This window comes from Antedon bifida, chromosome 4 (assembly GCF_963402885.1).
Source record: "Antedon bifida chromosome 4, ecAntBifi1.1, whole genome shotgun sequence".
NCBI classification, from domain to species: domain Eukaryota; kingdom Metazoa; phylum Echinodermata; class Crinoidea; order Comatulida; family Antedonidae; genus Antedon; species Antedon bifida.
Window position 1 is genome coordinate 16641576 of NC_136229.1, and position 18286 is coordinate 16659861.

General features: G+C 33.3%; 3 protein-coding genes across 4 annotated transcripts; 1 reads left to right on the forward strand and 2 right to left on the reverse strand.

Moving 5' to 3' along the window:
- Nucleotides 1-666: 666 nt before the first annotated feature.
- Nucleotides 667-2957, reverse strand: LOC144840524 (uncharacterized). Its single transcript, XM_078696359.1, has one exon. It carries the CDS (start codon nucleotides 2598-2600, stop codon nucleotides 1947-1949), a length of 654 nt encoding a protein of 217 aa, XP_078552485.1. The 5' UTR covers nucleotides 2601-2957; the 3' UTR covers nucleotides 667-1946.
- Nucleotides 2958-8192: 5235 nt separating this feature from the next.
- Nucleotides 8193-13209, forward strand: LOC144841496 (cytosolic Fe-S cluster assembly factor nubp1-A-like). Of its 2 annotated transcripts, XM_078697850.1 has the most exons (10): nucleotides 8193-8243; nucleotides 9131-9235; nucleotides 9582-9715; nucleotides 9926-10027; nucleotides 10128-10218; nucleotides 10726-10880; nucleotides 11281-11391; nucleotides 11829-11931; nucleotides 12144-12227; nucleotides 12596-13209. In XM_078697850.1, the coding sequence occupies exons 1-10, from the start codon at nucleotides 8195-8197 to the stop codon at nucleotides 12637-12639; spliced, it is 978 nt and encodes a 325-aa protein (XP_078553976.1). In that variant the 5' UTR covers nucleotides 8193-8194; the 3' UTR covers nucleotides 12640-13209. The 2 variants fall into 2 exon arrangements, with proteins under 2 accessions (XP_078553976.1, XP_078553977.1); XM_078697851.1 differs by lacking the exons at nucleotides 8193-8243; nucleotides 9131-9235 and adding an exon at nucleotides 9483-9503.
- A 173-nt stretch (nucleotides 13210-13382) lies between these two features.
- Nucleotides 13383-16715, reverse strand: LOC144841497 (Golgi apparatus membrane protein TVP23 homolog B-like). Its single transcript, XM_078697852.1, has 6 exons — nucleotides 16617-16715; nucleotides 16244-16317; nucleotides 15464-15698; nucleotides 14959-15087; nucleotides 14255-14383; nucleotides 13383-13721 (listed from the first exon to the last, which is right to left on the reverse strand). Exons 1-6 carry the CDS (start codon nucleotides 16617-16619, stop codon nucleotides 13683-13685), a joined length of 609 nt encoding a protein of 202 aa, XP_078553978.1. The 5' UTR covers nucleotides 16620-16715; the 3' UTR covers nucleotides 13383-13682.
- Nucleotides 16716-18286: the final 1571 nt, after the last annotated feature.

The window sequence follows — 18286 nt, forward strand, 5'->3', positions numbered from 1 at the left end:
TACCAAAATGTAGACTCTCGCGCATCCCGAGTCAAAATGTAGGCTACAATTATGAAATGTAAGATATGTAGCCTTTTGACTATAGATACGTTAAGATAGGTGGATAAAAAGAGGAATCAGTGTCGTGCTAATTTCGGACTTGGATCAGTATAGGACAGCCTAGCTTGTAGGCCTACAATTTTTGACCTGTGTTGACCCGCATGCTTAATGAGGATCTGTGATATAGGCATCCGGGCATATATAATAATAATATGGTTTTTTGTCCAGTTGATACTTAAATCAATCATGGCATGTTTTGGACAAATAAAGAAATGTATTATATTATATTGTTTCATATCATTAATAATTGTAGCCAGGACATGTTAATACATTTGGAACAAACTGAAGTATGAATGTATGCAATTCAGTAAACACGTTTGGCATTTCATCCACAGTCTTATTTAGGCCTTAGCTTCAGCCTATAAGGTAAATAGTTTTAAAAGGAGTAGTGAAATGGCTTCGTGGTCTCGTGTCATTGCACTCACACCTCTTTCCCAGGCTTACTCTCTCAACCTCAGCTCAACATATCAATTGTGCAATTATAATTCAACAATATACAAATCTAAAAGAAAAACACAACAATGTAACATATTTTTAAATATATATATTTCTTTTTATTTATCACCAATATCGCTTCAGTACAAATTATTACCACAAAATAACATTTTACTATTATTATATGTGTTTACTGGAAGACAAAATATTAATTTCTTTTGGTAAAATGTATAAATGTCGACCGACAAAATGTACTTGAGCTCGCCCACACAGATATGCCAAGACTGGTGATTCCTGGAACGTAAGGGCCTATGTCCGCATACTACATTCAAAGTGTTTTTCTCAAACTTAGCCTACTCCCAGGGTTCTATAAGCACTAAGAAAAGTACTGAGTAGAACAAAATAACAAACTATACATAATTCATAATCAATAAATTTGGAATAACAGTGCACTCATTATAACATTTTTAATAAATTCCAATTCGATCATAGATGGAATTTTCTTCATAAATAAGTCCCTGGCCAAGCCTAACTGTAAGCAAGTCGTGGGTTCAAATCTGATTAGAAGTTATTATTTATTAATAAATGAATCTTCTAATACGAGTTTCAACTGCAAGAAAGTATGATAGGCCTACTGCAGTAATTTAGAAAAAAAGTGTTTACTGCATAACATTGATAACATTGTTAGAATTTAATTTTAAACCAATTAAAGTAGGTTTCGGTCTTAAGTGAATTTGCTGAAAATAGAAAACAAAACTGTTTCGACGTTTAATATAAAACTACATTTAAATAGATGCAACAACAATCAAGGCATCATTGCAAGGTTTCATTATCAATGAGTTATTTATTTTTTAAATTTTACTTTAAAATATTTTATCAGCTTTACCAGAAAGTCCAAAATGTTTACGTCATAAAATTTACATTTCTATCTTTCTAAATTGAAGTTTATCTATTTTAGTTTCTTTTCATTTTTTCCGGTTCTTCTTTGTTTGTATAGCTGTTATCTTCTATCGGTGGTTCCTACGAGTTAGCTTAGCAATAAAACACAGCGAAACTACCAGCGACAAAAATAACATGGTAGAACTACTTGCGTCATAAAAATAAAGCACTGTCTTTTTATGTACCATTGTACTGTATTATATACATATATTAATTCGCTTTAAAACAAAAGTCAGTAAACTTATTAGCACAGCTAATATGAGTTCATTTTTAAATATTGAGTTTCTTTTATGATCAGTTCAAATCTTAACCATTTTAAAGAGTTCTATTCCCGTTTTCCCCAATAAAGTGTTTAATATTTTAGCACAGCTAAAAAGTCATTTGTACATCAAAGTGAGTCTCTCTTCCGTGCAAATATTCTATAGCTCCAGTCTACCTATTTTAAAAGAGTTCTACTCACTTCTGCACGCACACTATACATACGGAAAAGTATGGTGCTCTGATTGTTGAGTTGGATAGTAGTTGTACTGATTCTGTTGCGTGTATGTATCTGGTGTCGTCATGGTCAACATCGCATTGCCGAGAAAATCTCCGATTGAGTTGTGATTTGCCGGTAACTGCGGCACATCATATTCTTGATTGCTATGCAGCAGATCCTCTAGGGTTTTTATGTAGTTTTGCGCAAGAAGAAGCGTCGAAATTTTAGATAGCTTTTGTCTATTTGGACCCTTTTTAGCTTTCTTGTACGGAAGCACGCCTCGTAATCGCTCAAACGCGTCACACAGTTGGTGCATGCGTTCCCGTTCTCGTTCGTTTATACGATCTCGTTTTTCGTTTGTAGACCTTCGGCAGCCGTACGTTTGCGAGCCGTCTAGTTGACTTTCAAACGATGTGCACGAACTTGATTTGTGCTCATTCTCGCCATTGTAGAAATAGTCAGCACCACTTGGTGTCGAAAAGTCTTTTTCTAACGCTGCCATATATTGGAGTGATTGCGACGCTCCGTCAGACAAATACGACGAACACGGTGCGTCCATCATCCCTCCGAAGTTGTGAGCTGACTGGAAGCAAGACTGTAAAGGCGGCTTATTCTCAAAGTTTTCTTTCAAATACTGCGAGTCGGTCATGACGTTAGATTGGAAGTTTCTAAGCCCCTCAAGTGTGTACAAAACGATATTCAACAACTTCAAGATTTACTATGAGAAGTATACATATATAAGTGGTACGAATTCACAAAAGCTACACGTCACAATTTCCGATATTACAAACAAAAATGTTTTAAGATGAATAAGTGTCTCTTGGAATCGTACCCAAAAGTTTGCTGAAGTACCGAATGCTTCGTTTGGATTGAGAAACAGTAGGCGTTACGTACACTGTTGCATACACTGCTAGACAAAAATATCATTCAAAATTGAAACAACATCTACCACACATTAAAAAGCAATGGTTACTCTATTAGAAAATATAACGGTAAGCAAAATGTGTAATATTAGCCAAAGCATAATTATATCGCGATTATAAGGCCATTAAATAGTTTTCGTATAAGAAGGTGGGCGGAGCGTTGAACAGATTAAACCAATGAAATCACTTGTGACTGAGCACATGCGTCATACGTCACGAATCTGTGATTTGTCATCAGCAATATTCATTCATATTCTTATAAGCGTGGCCCTTGTGTTGTAAAGCATTCAACGTGATTGTATACCCTGCACTCATCATACACAATATACTTCCTACTTTAAGCAGTCTAAAACATTTATTTCTTAACACATTAGTAGGCCCTAAAGTTCAATGATTCTACAATAGTTTTAAAACCGTAAGGTTGCAACACAAAACATTAATTGTTAAAACGAAAAAGTATAGCTATTCATATTCGTACAGTGTATCTTTCATTTAGAATCAAGCGCCCTACACTTGTGCTTATTTCTACTATTTATTTATTTATTGAAATGTTTAATTACACATAATAGTTAAAACCGTACGGTTGCAACACAAACAATCAATTGTCCACAAACAAAAAAACATGGATTCAGTACCGTATCATTTAACTGAATGTATCAGAATAAACTTATGTTTAAATATTACGATAAAATATATATTTTATATCAAATTAAATATGCATTTTTATACAAGAAATAAAAGTGGGTGAAATCCCCACAAAAGAGAAAAAAAGAGAAAAAAATAAATAAATGAACCTTTTGGTACTAAAATAGAAAGACCGGATATTTAGCCGATTGTCGGTACTGTATCTATCATTTTGTCCAGTATCGTGGGAAATTCTGTAATACAGCGTACTTTATATCATAATATGATATAAAGTACGCTGTATTACAGCTGTATTACACATATTAGACGCCTGTATCTAACCTAACTTTAACATGTGACACTGTATTACAGAATTTGCCTATGATACTGGACAGATAGTATCGTATTGTTTTTAGATAATAGAACAAAGAACCGGACGCTATGTTGCGCAGTCGTCGTTGACACATGACATAAAATATATAATGTTGCATTTATAGGCACCTTACCATTGTTCTAATATAATTAGAGAAAGACCTGTTTTAAAATTATTTTCACGAAATTAACAACTGTAAAAAAAAAACATCCATAAACATCAGAAATAAATTCATTGATGAGATAAGCTGCAATAACATTTAATCATCATTTTAACTACATTGCTTTCTTCGTATTTATTCGCTCTTTGTTTGGTCTTTTAAACGAACGATATGATAATGATTATAATAGTGATACGATAATTATGATATTGACAATGATTAAAAATATTAACATAATAATAATGATAATAATTAATGTTGAAGTAAACAGTACCGTCCGTAATGATAATAATGATACTGACACTATTATACTCTTCTGCGTCCAATCATCACGTATAATAATAGGGGGAGGGGGTGGGGGAGGGTTAATTTGATGCTGATGGGAGAGTCATTATTTTGGACCATTTTCATAATATAATGTATATAACATTACAGATTTATTTTAAGACCCTATAAAATGTGGACCTTTTGCAATTTGGGGGCGGGCGGGGTAGGTAGGTGCTTACTGTTTAAATAAACAGCAAATATTCTCATAACAGATGCATATTTTCATTTGTATACGAGAAATTTAATTTCTGTATCCGACACTGGTACTATCAAGTGTATACTTTATTTGTAATTCAACTCATGAGCCTTTTCACAGGTTTAATTCATTTTGTCTCTTAATCCTTGCCTACACTATCAGACTTTATGTGACAAAAAATGTGATGTGCCCATATATGGACATGATGATGTCATATAACTACCATATTTGACCATCACTAACATATTTGGACACATCACACTTTTTTGTCAGACTAGTTTGAGTGTGCATGCAATGAATTGACATTCAGTTGTTTTTAAAACATTTGGAAAACTTGGCCTATTAAAAAAAGTGTATGCGGAAATTCGTGTTTGTTTAAATAAACACTGAGAGAAGTAAAAGACTTACTTCATGATATAAGATGTTTTCTAAGAAAATTGGAGTAAAATTTAAAGTGTGTGACTCTATGTAGACTAAAGTGTACTTTTACTGTTCTTAAATTGTTGTGATGGTGGTTTTCATTATTATAAATGCTAACGTTGTTTGTGAGCGGTGTTGGATTCTACAGAAGTAGACGATCGCGATTTAAGCCTCTGATCTCCTTGATCAAAGATCTTCCATTCTTTGAGAATCCTCCAAGAGATCAACAGATATTACTCTAAAGAAAACAACACATAATTAGCAAAACAATCAATTAATAAATTGCATGCGTCAAGTTTGTATTCACTGATGAGTGGTGTTTCTATCAGAATAAACAATACTTAAGGGATGATACCCGGACTCGAACTAGGAACGACCACAAAACATTAGATCATCGAATGGTTTGTTTTGGACATTTTTGACGTCACTGAACGTCATACACGAGTTCACAGTCAATACAGTTATGGGGGCGCTTATAGGATGTTGTTAACTTTATTTACCAAAAGTATGTGGACGTCCGTGTCTAATGTACAGTAGTTCCGTCAGGGAAGGGGATTTTCCGATTTTCGTATTAAATTGATGGGCCTACACGAAGTATCTTGACAATGAAAGTGGGTCTCTGATATTTGTGTATGCTACTAGTTACTTTTAGTGCGTTGAGCAAACAGTGTAGTTGGTTCCGTTGGGGAAGGGGATTTCCGGTTCAAGTCGTATCGGCATTGCACCAACCGTAAATTTCAAATACTAGAGCCTCTTGACTTGGGGCAAAGTACGGTCCTGGTTCTAAATTGGTCTATCCTGGTGGTTCCCCTGTCACGTTCATGTACGTATGATATATTTCTGAGTGAGGCCTACAGTTGGTTCCGTTGGGGAAGGGGATTTCCGGTTCAAGTTTTATCGGTAACCGTAAATTGCAAACTTTGCTAGAACCTCTTGACTTGTCAAAGTACGGTGCTGGTTCTAAATTGGTCTTATCCTGATGTTTCCCTGTCACGTTCATATGCGTTTGATTAGACTTCTGAGTGAGGCCTACAGTTGGTTCCGTTGGGGAAGGGGATTTGGTACCGGATTTGTTTCAATCAATGCCTCTTTAACTTAGAAAAAGATGGTCCGGTTTCTAAATCTGTCCAATCCTTATATTTCTCCTGTCACGTTCTTTCCTTTCAGTGTAGAGTTGCTTTCTTCTATCTGGAAACGGGATCCAACCTTTAATAGGATCGAGTGTCCTTGACCATTGCGACAGACTTAGCAAATAACGGTGGTTAGGGAGGCATAGCTATAGAAAGTATCTTTACTAATAAATACGTTTTACAGATAGAGGTCTTACTAATTATGTTTATAATAGGATTCATCCTTGTTCACAAATATGCCTACCGGAGGCCTTAGGATACTTTCATCAACTTTATGATGCATATGCCTAAAAAGATCAGCGAAAGGTAAGGTACCATGTTGTGCTAAGAACCAAACCCAAATATAATAGGCCTAATGTGTTCTCATTTAAAAGAACATGAGAAATGAATATTAATAGTATCATACTTTGAATAGGCCATTTTGTAATTTTAATAAAGTTATTTACTTACGTAGAAAAATAACAAAAAAAAACATTGTCTGACAGATAAATTAATGTTTTTCTTCATATAATAATTTGTTTTCTCTCGTAATTGTGAATAACTAAAGTAAATAACTATTAGGCCTGTATCATAAAATTGGCATATTCATTTTTTTCCCAGCGAGATCGACAATATACCTATTCATCTTCAAATAGGAACCATCACGTGTACAACCATAATAGTCACTACGATTTGAACCCAAGCCTTGATTTTGAAGGATAAGAACTAAACTATTAAACCACAGCTCACTTAGAGATTTAACAATATTTATTACACTTTATTAGACTTATTCTTTATTCTTTCCAATTTTCTCACGGTTAAGTAACATTATCAAATCCGTTTTAATACCTATATAATAACGTTAATTATGCTATTTCATTTCATAGTTATGTCTCTGATAACCACAACTAAAATGATCGTCCTTGGTTCATCGAATCAACCACGTAATCGTGTCGGGCCATCTTTTAATTGCTACTTACAGAATTTAAAGAATAGACTAATTAGAAGTCTTTACAATGTACATATAGACTATTGACCATGGATCTGTTAATATTATGTTATTGTGTATCTACGATACACAAACGAATTTTTATCAACAATAAAGTCAAGGTGTTTTATTAGTAAAAACCCACTCAAATAAATTTGTTATGAGTGAGTTGGAAGTAGGCCTACAATGTGGCTCTCTACCCCATTGCGTCCCACCCCCTCCAGTGCCCACCCTCTTCCCCATCGCGCATTTATGAGGACTAGAGGCGAAACGGTGAATATTGTCAAGCCGATATCAACATAATTAGAATTTGTACTGGGTAAAAAAAATCACCTGAGTGTGTTTGGTGGAACGGTAGTAGGGATGGGGAGTAATTGGTGCGTAGGGATCGATAGGCCTACTTGCGGGATGTTTTTTTTTTGGTGGGGTGTGTAGTTGGGCTGGCAATGCATTAATTATCAGAAATGTACTGCGAAGGTTTTAAAAACTACATTTAATAATGTAAAATAAGTAAGTTTTGTTTTCAGAAGTTGACGCATACGCGCGCCTACAAAACATTATGCATACATATTAATTGTAGCCTACTGTACCTAGCCAAAGGTAGCATCAGATGTATGTATGAAATAACCACTACTAATTGTAAATTCACGTCACCTTGTGAATGTGTTGTATAAAACTGGTATGAATAAGTAAATTAAGTAGGTCACTCTGTAAAGGTCAGAGTCTTAATTTAAAATAATTTACACACTGCCAGTAAAAACACAAAGAAAGAAGTACACACGACCTAAATCCAAAAGATCACTGGTCTTATTTTATTCAATGAGACAAATTTGAGAGAATCATCATACATCATACAGTATTATATAGGCCACATATAGGCCACATACACAACCGATATATATATATTATTGTGCTGCATGTTTATAATTTATCTGATAAATTACAAAAAAATGATTATATTTTGTTTTTCGTAAAACTAATTAAGTACATGAGTCAGCCTACCCAACTTTTAGGCCCATATGATGATAACAGTAGGCCTACGCGCGGCGCGGCGTCTTTGATCTCTTCAATTCAATCATCGATGTTTTTAAAGCTGTTTTCATTAAATCAATTGGAAAAGAAAATGGCAGCCCACACAGATCAAAGTGATGTTCCAGAAAATGCTCCAGAACGTAGGTTATAACTTTCGTATTTTATAATTAAAAGATAAAATAATATACTCAACTCTTAATCTAAATATAACAGTTTGTCATATTTAATTTAATACTTTCTGAAGCTTGTTTACCCTACTACTACTAACTAGGCCTACGCTCTCTCTCGCTCAGCCAGCCAGGCGCAGCAGGCTTCCTGGCAATGATGGTAGATCGAAGAAGAGTTTACCGGGCCTAACTTACTAACTTGAGAGGATTGTGTTGGCAGTCGCACTTTTAGCTCATTCTGTGATTTCTTTTAATTTACTTTCTTTTTTAATGTAAAAATGTTCCTTTTGTTGACTTTGCTTATTCTTATTTTGTTTTTTTATATTAATAATATTTATTAAAACGTCAGTCAGGCCAGGCCAGGCCAGGGCCTAAATAGAGCTGAATATGCCCATTTGCCATTAGAAAACAACTGCGTTGTGGTTAGATTAGCCATCAAACTAACATATAAAAAGTTGTTACTAAATAACCGATCTATTTCCTAAATATAAAGTCGTTCCTAAAATATAATAAGTTAAAGATAGCCGACCTATTTTGTAAATATAACTAATTCTAACCCTCTAAGTAATCTCTCTCAAATATAAAAAAAAACATCGGTTGAAAAAAACTAAGAAAAAAATCGTCAAGCAGATATCGATACTGCAACCCCATAGTCTCATCACTACCCCACTGAGCCATCCAGATCGTCCACCAAACTGATATTTACTTTTTATTGTATATGAATGGAGAAAAAAATATATATATTATCTGTAAGCATTTTAACCGACCAATCATAACTGTGTTGACATCGTTTCTCTACTCGTAAATATTATGCCCACCAAGTCATCAGATTTAAGATCGTTTTATCATAATGTTTTTAGATTGTCCTGGCGTTAAGAGTGAGGAGGCTGGTAAAGTGTCAGCCTGTGAAGGGTGTCCTAATCAAAATGTGTGTGCTAGCGGACTTCCAAAATCACCTGACCCAGGTAACATGGTTATTATCTAAATAATGTTGAAAGTACAATAGGCTAGTAGCATCATGGACACATCTATTCCATGGTGTATAACTAGTGTAATCAAAATGTGTGTGGTAGCGGACTTCCAAAATCACCTGACCCAGGTAACATGATTATTATCCAAATAATGTTGAAAGTACAATAGTCTAATAGCATCATGGACACATCTATTCCATGGTGTATAACTAGTGTAATCAAAATGTGTGTGGTAGCGGACTTCCAAAATCACCTGACCCAGGTAACATGATTATTATCCAAATGAAATTAAAAGATACCCAAAATACTTAAGTTTTTTGTATAATTCATTTTCCAAAAGCTGTGGAAGAGATCAAGGAACGCATGTCGTCTGTAAAACACAAGGTTTTGGTTTTATCAGGAAAAGGTGGCGTAGGCAAAAGTACCTTCACAGCTCACCTAGCGCACGGTATATCAAGTAAGGAAGACACACAGGTGAGGAGGCATTCATTGCCATAATATACAAACTTTTGTTTTCACAAAGCACTGCACAACTATGCAAAGTCATTCTCAGAACATGAATATGCGCAAAATGGCTATTAAAATCACTTGATAGTCATGTGGCATATTGTTAAAAAGAAATTCAATTAATGAACCATTTTAGAGACTATTATTAGAGAATAATTATTTGCTTTTATCCTACAGGTCGGCATTCTTGATGTTGATATTTGTGGTCCATCTATACCACGCATCATGGGAGTTGACGGTGAACAAGTCCATCAGAGCGGCTCTGGCTGGTCACCTATTGTAATAATACTGTTTAATCATCAATTATTTGAACATATACAGTACATCCCTTAAACAATAGTTATCAATAGTTAGTTGATTTTATTTATTTTTTGTGTAGTATGTGGAGGATAATCTGGGTGTGATGTCTGTTGGATTTTTACTAAATAGTCCAGATGATGCTGTTATATGGAGAGGACCAAAGAAAAATGGTAACATTTTATTTATCGACATATTTATGCTCTTGGAGGTGGCATTAGATTTTGTAGTGCAGTGCTTTTATCAACACTGTCACTAGTTATATGAACACCTCCCTTTTAATATCTAAAGTTCTGTCTACACTATCACATTTTATGTGATGTGCCCATGGACATGATGATGTCATATCACTACCATATTTAAGCATATCACTGCAATATTTGGGCACATCACACTTTTTTTGTCAAACTAGTTTGATAGTAAAATTGCACAACATAACATTAAAGCAGATCTAACGCCATCTTCACTGATTTACAAGAAGTGTATCTTACAAAAAGTTGAAAATATTATGAAAGATCCTACTCACCCGCTAAATTACTGTTTCCTTTGTTGTTTTATTGTCTTAATTATGCCAAGCAAAACAAATTTCCAATTTAAAGTGGACCAATAAAAATGTCTTGAATAGTCTAGACAGCTTAATAATCATAGCAAATTCAAATAAAATTGTTTTTCTTCTTTAGGCCTGATCAAGCAGTTTCTCCGTGATGTAGATTGGGGTGAGCTGGATTACCTTGTGGTAGACACCCCTCCAGGTACCTCTGATGAGCACCTATCCATTGTGCAATACCTGAGCGGTGCTGGGGTAGATGGTGCTGTGCTAATCACTACTCCACAGGTATTAACTTGGAATCAAGTAGTTTAAAGCTATGTCCACACTATCAAACTAGTTTGATATAGTAGTGATGTGCCCAAATATGGTATTGATATGACATCATCATGTCCATATATGGGCACATCACGCAAAGTTTGATAGTGTAGACAGAGCTTAAAAATGTGTTTTTCTGACAATTTCCATCTTTATTGTCAATTATAGAAGATCATTAATATAAATAATAAATTAATATGATGTATTGACACGAGAGAAGACCATCATTGGCAAATTTTTGATCAAACCTACATGTTTGGATCCTAGGGTATAAAATCCTCCACCAAACTGGATGTGTGTGACTTATTATAGGGTTATACCTGTGTCGGTACAAAAATAAGTTCTTGTAATAAATGCACTGTCTTTGTAGGAAGTGTCCTTGATGGATGTTCGCAAAGAAGTTAACTTTTGTCGTAAAGTGAATCTACCAATCATTGGTGTTGTTGAGAACATGAGCGGCTTTGTTTGCCCCAAATGCAAGGTAACATTTTACTCATAACACAAGTTGATACAAAGACTAATTATAGACTAAAATTGATTTTGTTAGGCCTAAATAATATTGTAATAAGTAGGCTAGTGTCCAATCTAGTAAATCTAAAACATCAAATGTGCAATAAATTTTAAATTTTTCTACACTATATTTTTATACCTTTATTTTTATATTTAAGTAGCTAAGTAAACAATAATTTTTTAATTAATCATACATGTATTGTATATTGTTTGTAATTCTTTTATTTTGCTTGTATTGTTTGTCTGGAGTTAGAGAGACACGCCCTTTGGCAATAGTTGTATTTGACAGTTTTGTCTCTCCTCAGTGCTCCCTTTTTATGTTTCACTTAACTTAAAGAAATAATTAATATATCCATTCGTGTGCTAAAAAGTAATGTTGATTTTACAAACATTTTTTATTTCATATAGAACCAATCACAGATTTTTCCGCCAACCACAGGTGGCGGTGAGAAAATGGCAGAAGACATGAAAATTCCTTTTCTTGGAAAGTTGCCGTTGGATCCAAGAATAGGTATGAATTTAAATTTTACAAAAGTAACCTAGCATTCGATTAAATATGAAAGCAGTGGATAAATTTAATACAATTTTATTTTAGAATGGTAGAGTTGTAAAACAAATAATAAATGTTTTATATTCGTTTAAATAGAGAGAATATTCCATTTGTTGAAATAATCTTCCAATTCAACTCATGAGCATTAATTATTTTTATATTATATATTTTAGGCCAGTGTTGCGATGAAGGAAAATCATTTTTAACGGAGGTTCCAGACTCGCCCGCTACAGAGGCATACAAAAACATTATACAAAGTGAGTTTTATCTTTTATTACAATGCAGTTACAGGATGGGAAACCCATGTTCTCTGAACCTCTGTCTACACTATCAAAGTAGTTTGACCAAAAAAAAGTGTGATGTACCCAAATATGGTATTGAAATGCCTAAATATCGTAATAAGTCCATATATGGGCACATCACATTTTTTGTCACATAAAGTTTGATAGTGTAGACAGAGCTTAAACCAACTTTCCAACAGGATTTGAACCAATGACCCTGTGATTGGTAAGCAAACATGTCAACCACACCAAACCAAAATGATATTGCCGTGTTAATATCAATATCATATTTCATACATATTTGTATATAATGTATAGTAAATCAATTTTCTTGATTATTTCAGAAATTGAAAATTTTTGCAAAGGAACAGAAGAAATGGAAACATGACATAACCCAAGTTGTATATAAATTATTTATAAAATTTATATTAGATACACTGTAGATGAATATGCATACAAGTCTACAGTACCTCAATCAGTCAAGAATGCCAACTCTATTGACATCTTCAAACAGTTGCTGAAAACACATCTCTTTCACATAGCATATGAAATGACGTAATTTCTACCTAGTTCAAGCTTTGTGGTCGTAGTGCTTAAGAGAAAATTTTTTTTGATTAGGTGCTATACCAATAACTGAGGATAATACTACATTACAGGGAGTTTTAATTTCTTGTACAGTTCAGAGTTTTAAATTTAATTTAATGCATATTTATTTAGCTATCATGCATGTACAATTATATCAATGGCTAAGGATATTGTACTGAAAAGATTTATGAATTCTGTTATTAGAACTTTAACAAAATAATACAAACAAACAACAAATACTGTATGTTGATAAATATGTTTTTATTAAATCTGAAATAAATAAGCTGATTAAAAATTTAATTATTTTTATCTAATAAAAATATGTTAAATAATTAAGTGTTCATTTTCTATATTTTGTATAATGCCAATTTTGTTTGTCTACTAACATTGGCATTTACAAGCTGGTAGAAATGTCTACATATTATTGCATTTGCAATAAGACCAGATTATACCAAAACATGATTGTATGATTATTCCAACTATACAATATAAAAATATTTACAAATTGCGTAAATAGAAATTCAATAATCCAGCTAAATTAAAAATAATCATAATGAAAAAAATATTTATACATTAGCTTCAATGTAAATGTTTTTAATAGCCTATATGTATCTTGATTCTGCTTTAAATAATAATAAATACACTTGCTTTTGTAATTTCTAGTTCTACAAATAAATTTTAAAAAAAGAATCAAAATATATTGAGGACAAATGAAAACGACAACCTAATCATTTTGAGGCAACGAGTTATAGTCCACTTTCTCAACTCTAGACAGATTTTTTTGCAAGAAAACATGGACTTAGTTTTTCATAATACAACACTGAAGGTTACAAACATATGATTGTTTCAGTTGGTATCGTCAGTTGTTGTTTTGCCGGATAACGTCTGTGAAAAACAAACAAAAAACACCCCCCAAAATTTATATGAATTTCATGATCAAGATACACATAAATCAAAAGAAAATCGATTTTTAAACATACAGCCAGACCCCTACAGGGACTGCGGTTTTTGTGTCATGAGAAGTGTTAAAGATACTATGCAAGCCTGTTTGGCCACTAGATAATTATATTTTAAAAGCTATATTTTGGCCAGATAAAAGCTCTTTAAATATAATTAGGTCGTGGTCCAAACCGGCTTCTGTAAGATAACACATAACATGTTATCTGTACTGCTGTGTAAGTTTTTTTTTATAACTTAAACTATAAAAAGAAATTTCCTATACAATTTTTTTTTGGGCAATAATGTAATCTCATAACTTTACTTAACTTTTTTCTTCAACAAATTTTTTGTATAACATATGTAATGCGATTACACTTCATAAATGAAACTCTAGGATTTTTGTTTGCTATTGAGCTCAGGTTAGTTTTTTATATTGCTAAATATCGTATACAGTACATAGAAATGTAATTCATGCTTACTGATCTTAGAATTTGTTGGCCCAGAAATGTAGTAGCAATTCCCGACAGCTGCTTCTTGGAGCCTACTTTACAGCGAACATATCCATACAGGTTGGCACCTTGTAGGCTTATACCAATAAGGACAATAAGCTGATGAGATAAAATTAACAATCTATGTTAGGAGAGAGCGTTTGTACATTTGTTCATTATACAAACTTTTTCTGTATTGCACACATTCATATACTGTAAATGGGGTATCAAAATGACCAGCTATCTTTGTTAATTAGCTAGAGTAGTGGTTTCTTTTCTTAACCTCTGTCTACACTATCAAACTAGTTTGACAAAAAAGTGTGATGTACCCAAATATGGTATTGAAATGCCTAAATTTGGTAGTGATATGACATCATGTCCATATATAGGCACATTACATTTTTCCCACATAAAGTTTGATAGTGTAAACAGAGCTTTAGACTAGTGTAGTATCTTCACTGTACTTCATGACAGACCTTACAATTAAGGCGTTTGGAAACCAAGTGTTCCATAAAAACTTCAACAAAATAATATATATTTCAATTATCATATATGACCCGATTATAATCCCATGCTCCAGTATAATCCCACCTCTTAATTTCCTAGACTATACCCAGTGGTTGTATTCACCAACCACATTGTCGTATGAACTTAGATACCCTTAGTGTGAAAGGTGAATATGAGTTATTACTTACTGTATAATCTATTTTCAATTTTATAAGTGATGTGAAAAGGAAGAATATCCATATTACAGGACATATGACCAACGATAACCAGAAGAGTCGTGATTCAGATGCAGTTTCCAGGTGCTTCTTCTTGGATGCCTAAAATATGAAACAAAAAATGAATTATAAGCCTTGGAAAAAAGATACAAGCCTTTAGAAAATAATACTGTAAATGCAGAACTTTTTTAAGGGGAAAGGCCTTCCAAAACAAATATAAGTTTCAGTTTAGCTTCTATCCAGCCTAAATTTGTGTGCACCAATTCTAAAGCTGTCTACACTATAAAACTTCATGTGACAAAAAAATGTGATGTGCCTATATATGGACATATCACTACCATGTTTGGGTATATCACTACCATATTTGGGCACATCATTTTGTTAAACTAGTTTGATAGTGTAGGCAGAGCTTAAGAAGCATCAGTGATTTTCTTCAGTATGGTTATTGGTTATCAATTGGAGACCAATTTTTACTTACTTTTCGAGACTCAAAAACCCAATGGCTTTTACCATCCTCGTCAATATGGTTCCACCAACGAAGTCCAACTAAGATTCGGCCAGTAATGTTTTTCACTGTCCAAAAGTCCATAGACAGTAGGAGAATGATAACAACAAAATTTATTATAAAACTGTCGCTGAACAACGTACATACTAAGTAGGTGACCAATGCACTGACCCGGAAGAACAGATGGAAAAATGCTGTCAATGGTGACCTAGAAAATTAATTATGCAAATGAAAGGTCAATTGTTACAATAATGCACTTGTCAATTGTATGACACACTATACGACCCCCGGGAGAGGTGCGTCATTTACAAATAATTAATGACGCAGGGGGCGTCAAAAAGCTAGATGGTACAATGGTGGGTCAATGTCCGTCACTTTACCACCCACCATATCATAAACAACATGGTCACAGTGCGTCAAAATGGGTGCGTTATGGTCACCTAATTAAAGTAAGGCAAGTCACATTTTTTAGCACAGGTGCGTCATGGTACTCATAAGGTATGACACACATTTGGACAAATGACGCACCTCTCCTGGGGGGTCGTATAGTGGGTCATGCAATTGACAAGTGCATAAAGAACGCTGCGAGTAGTAACACCCAACCAGTGTTTAAGTTCAAATTTAGTGGCTATCGATGTCATAGCAGTTTATAGGGACTTCAGGATTCACCTGCATTCAATCCCAATATAGTTTCGTTTGAGCTGCAAAATGGATTATCTGTCTATCTATGGATTTAAAACCAGTAAATATTACCTGCAAGTAGCCCGGCTCACTTCATCTTCACTTCCAAAATCCAAGGCAACATCTTCTGTGTCATCTAAATTTGCCTGAAAATTAAATTTTAGAGATGGAAATGGTGTCTTTTAAATTGTTTGGTATCATTGCATCGGGTTGTTTATATTAATGACTATAAGGAACGTTATATCAGGTTAACGTTTTATTTTAACGGGACGAACTGACTCTGGAAACCGCTTTTCACCGGGAAGAGGGCCTTGAACCTTCGTAAAATGAACGAATGATGGAGGCCTAGAGTATTCACATTGTATGTGTTATAATTCTAATGTTATGAACTTTGTAACTTCTTGTTATGAATGTATAAATAATTACTAACAGTACCAAGTCTTACCATCTGTAATATTAGTACCAAAAGCAACAGAAACAGATTTAAAACTGTACACAGCTGTTTGATATGAGGACGTGTACGTACGATGTTGTTTTTCTTTTTCTTCTCAGAAAACGATAGAGGGCCACATTATATTTTTCTCTTTTAATTTTCATCATCCAAAGATTTCAGACTACACTAAAAAACTGACGAATGAGATTTAGACGAGACTCTTCCAAAATGTAAACGTGTATCGTTGCGTTGTGAAAAAAATAGTTTAAAGCCACATTTACATATCGTAAATTTTTTTGTATTTTTGTTCTGTAATGTAACTTTTTATTATATGTACTACAATAATTTCAGACTTGTTCTGCTTTTTGTAATGTTTTTTATATACCGGAATAAATAAAAAAAAAAAAATAAATAAATCAGTGATTTTAATAACTTGCGTTTTTCTAAAATAAATACTTATGATTTTGATTTATTTTTAATTCAAAAGAAATGGTTGTATGTCAATTCACTGTGCTCCAGTGGATCCAATTTGGCACCAATGGAGCACAGGGAAATAGTCACATCAACAACTTTTAGAAAAAATACTTCTCGAATTCAAAAATATTTCAAACTTGGTATAAGTTCAATATCGGTTATTCCATCCGTAAGACAAAAGAAAAATAGTTTGAAGCCATATCAGTGATTTGCTTGCGCTCGTTTAAGATAAATACTTGAAAATGAAAGAACAATAATTCCTAAACATGTTTTAAAACTCTAATAATGATTTAGATTTTTTTTTTAATGGTTAGGAATGCATTTTTTTTTTGTAAATTGAGCAACATTATTATATATAACATATATACCAAGTTTGACATTTTTGTGCATTCCAGAAGTATTTTGTTTAATTATAAAGAAATTTTAATGTTGTTCATGTTAATACAGTGTGCTTCAGTAGACCCAATTTGTCACCAGTGGAGCACAGCGAAATAACTAATGTTTCTTGAATTAAAAATATTTCAATATCGGTTACTTCATTCGTAATGCAAAAGAAAATATCAGTGATTTTAGTAATTTGCGTTCGTTTAAAATGTATATTTATGATAGAACATACACTTCCAACACAGTGTATTAACATACGAATGAAATATACACATTTAGTGATTATTTCTATTTTATATCACTTTGCTCCACTGGCCTGGCTCCAAATTGGGTCCCACTGGTTGAGCATAGTGTATTAACATTCGAAAAGATATTAAAATTTATTGACTTTATTTCTATGTTATATCACTGTGCTCCATTGGCGCCAAATTGAGTCCACTTGAGCACATTGTATTAACGTACGAAAAGATATTAAAGTTCAGTGACTTACCGGTATTTCTATTTTATAAGACTACTCCACTGATGCCAAATTGGGTCCGCTTGAGCACAGTGTATTAACATTCATGATATCAAACTTCAATACACTTTATTCGGTATATTGAGATTGAATGTGAAATATTATATTTTAAATAAGTTTTGTCCATGTTAACAATTAAAATATTTATTTAATAATGCTAGGTATATTCAAATGAAAAGAAAAATGTATTGCGAAATTGTATATTCGAATATCAGAGTATAGGCCTAAAACCATGGAGCTATAATATAAAATTGAAACAGCAGCAGCAGTGGTAGTAGTTAGTATACAAAAATTGTTAATATAAAGT

Bases quoted from the DNA above. Each gene is read 5' to 3' on its own strand.
- LOC144841497 (XM_078697852.1), bottom strand. The intron at 15,699-16,243 runs GTAATATTTACT...TTAATTTTCTAG, and splicing joins GTGAGCCGGGCTACTTGCAG to GTCACCATTGACAGCATTTT. The intron at 13,722-14,254 runs GTAAGCATGAAT...TGTTTTTCACAG, and splicing joins GCCAACAAATTCTAAGATCA to ACGTTATCCGGCAAAACAAC.
- LOC144841496 (XM_078697850.1), top strand. From the start codon at position 8,195: ATGGCAGCCCACACAGATCAAAGTGATGTTCCAGAAAATGCTCCAGAA. The intron at 9,236-9,581 runs GTAACATGGTTA...ATTTTCCAAAAG, and splicing joins TCCAAAATCACCTGACCCAG to CTGTGGAAGAGATCAAGGAA. The intron at 10,028-10,127 runs GTAATAATACTG...TTTTTTGTGTAG, and splicing joins GCTCTGGCTGGTCACCTATT to TATGTGGAGGATAATCTGGG.
- LOC144840524 (XM_078696359.1), bottom strand. From the start codon at position 2,600: ATGACCGACTCGCAGTATTTGAAAGAAAACTTTGAGAATAAGCCGCCT.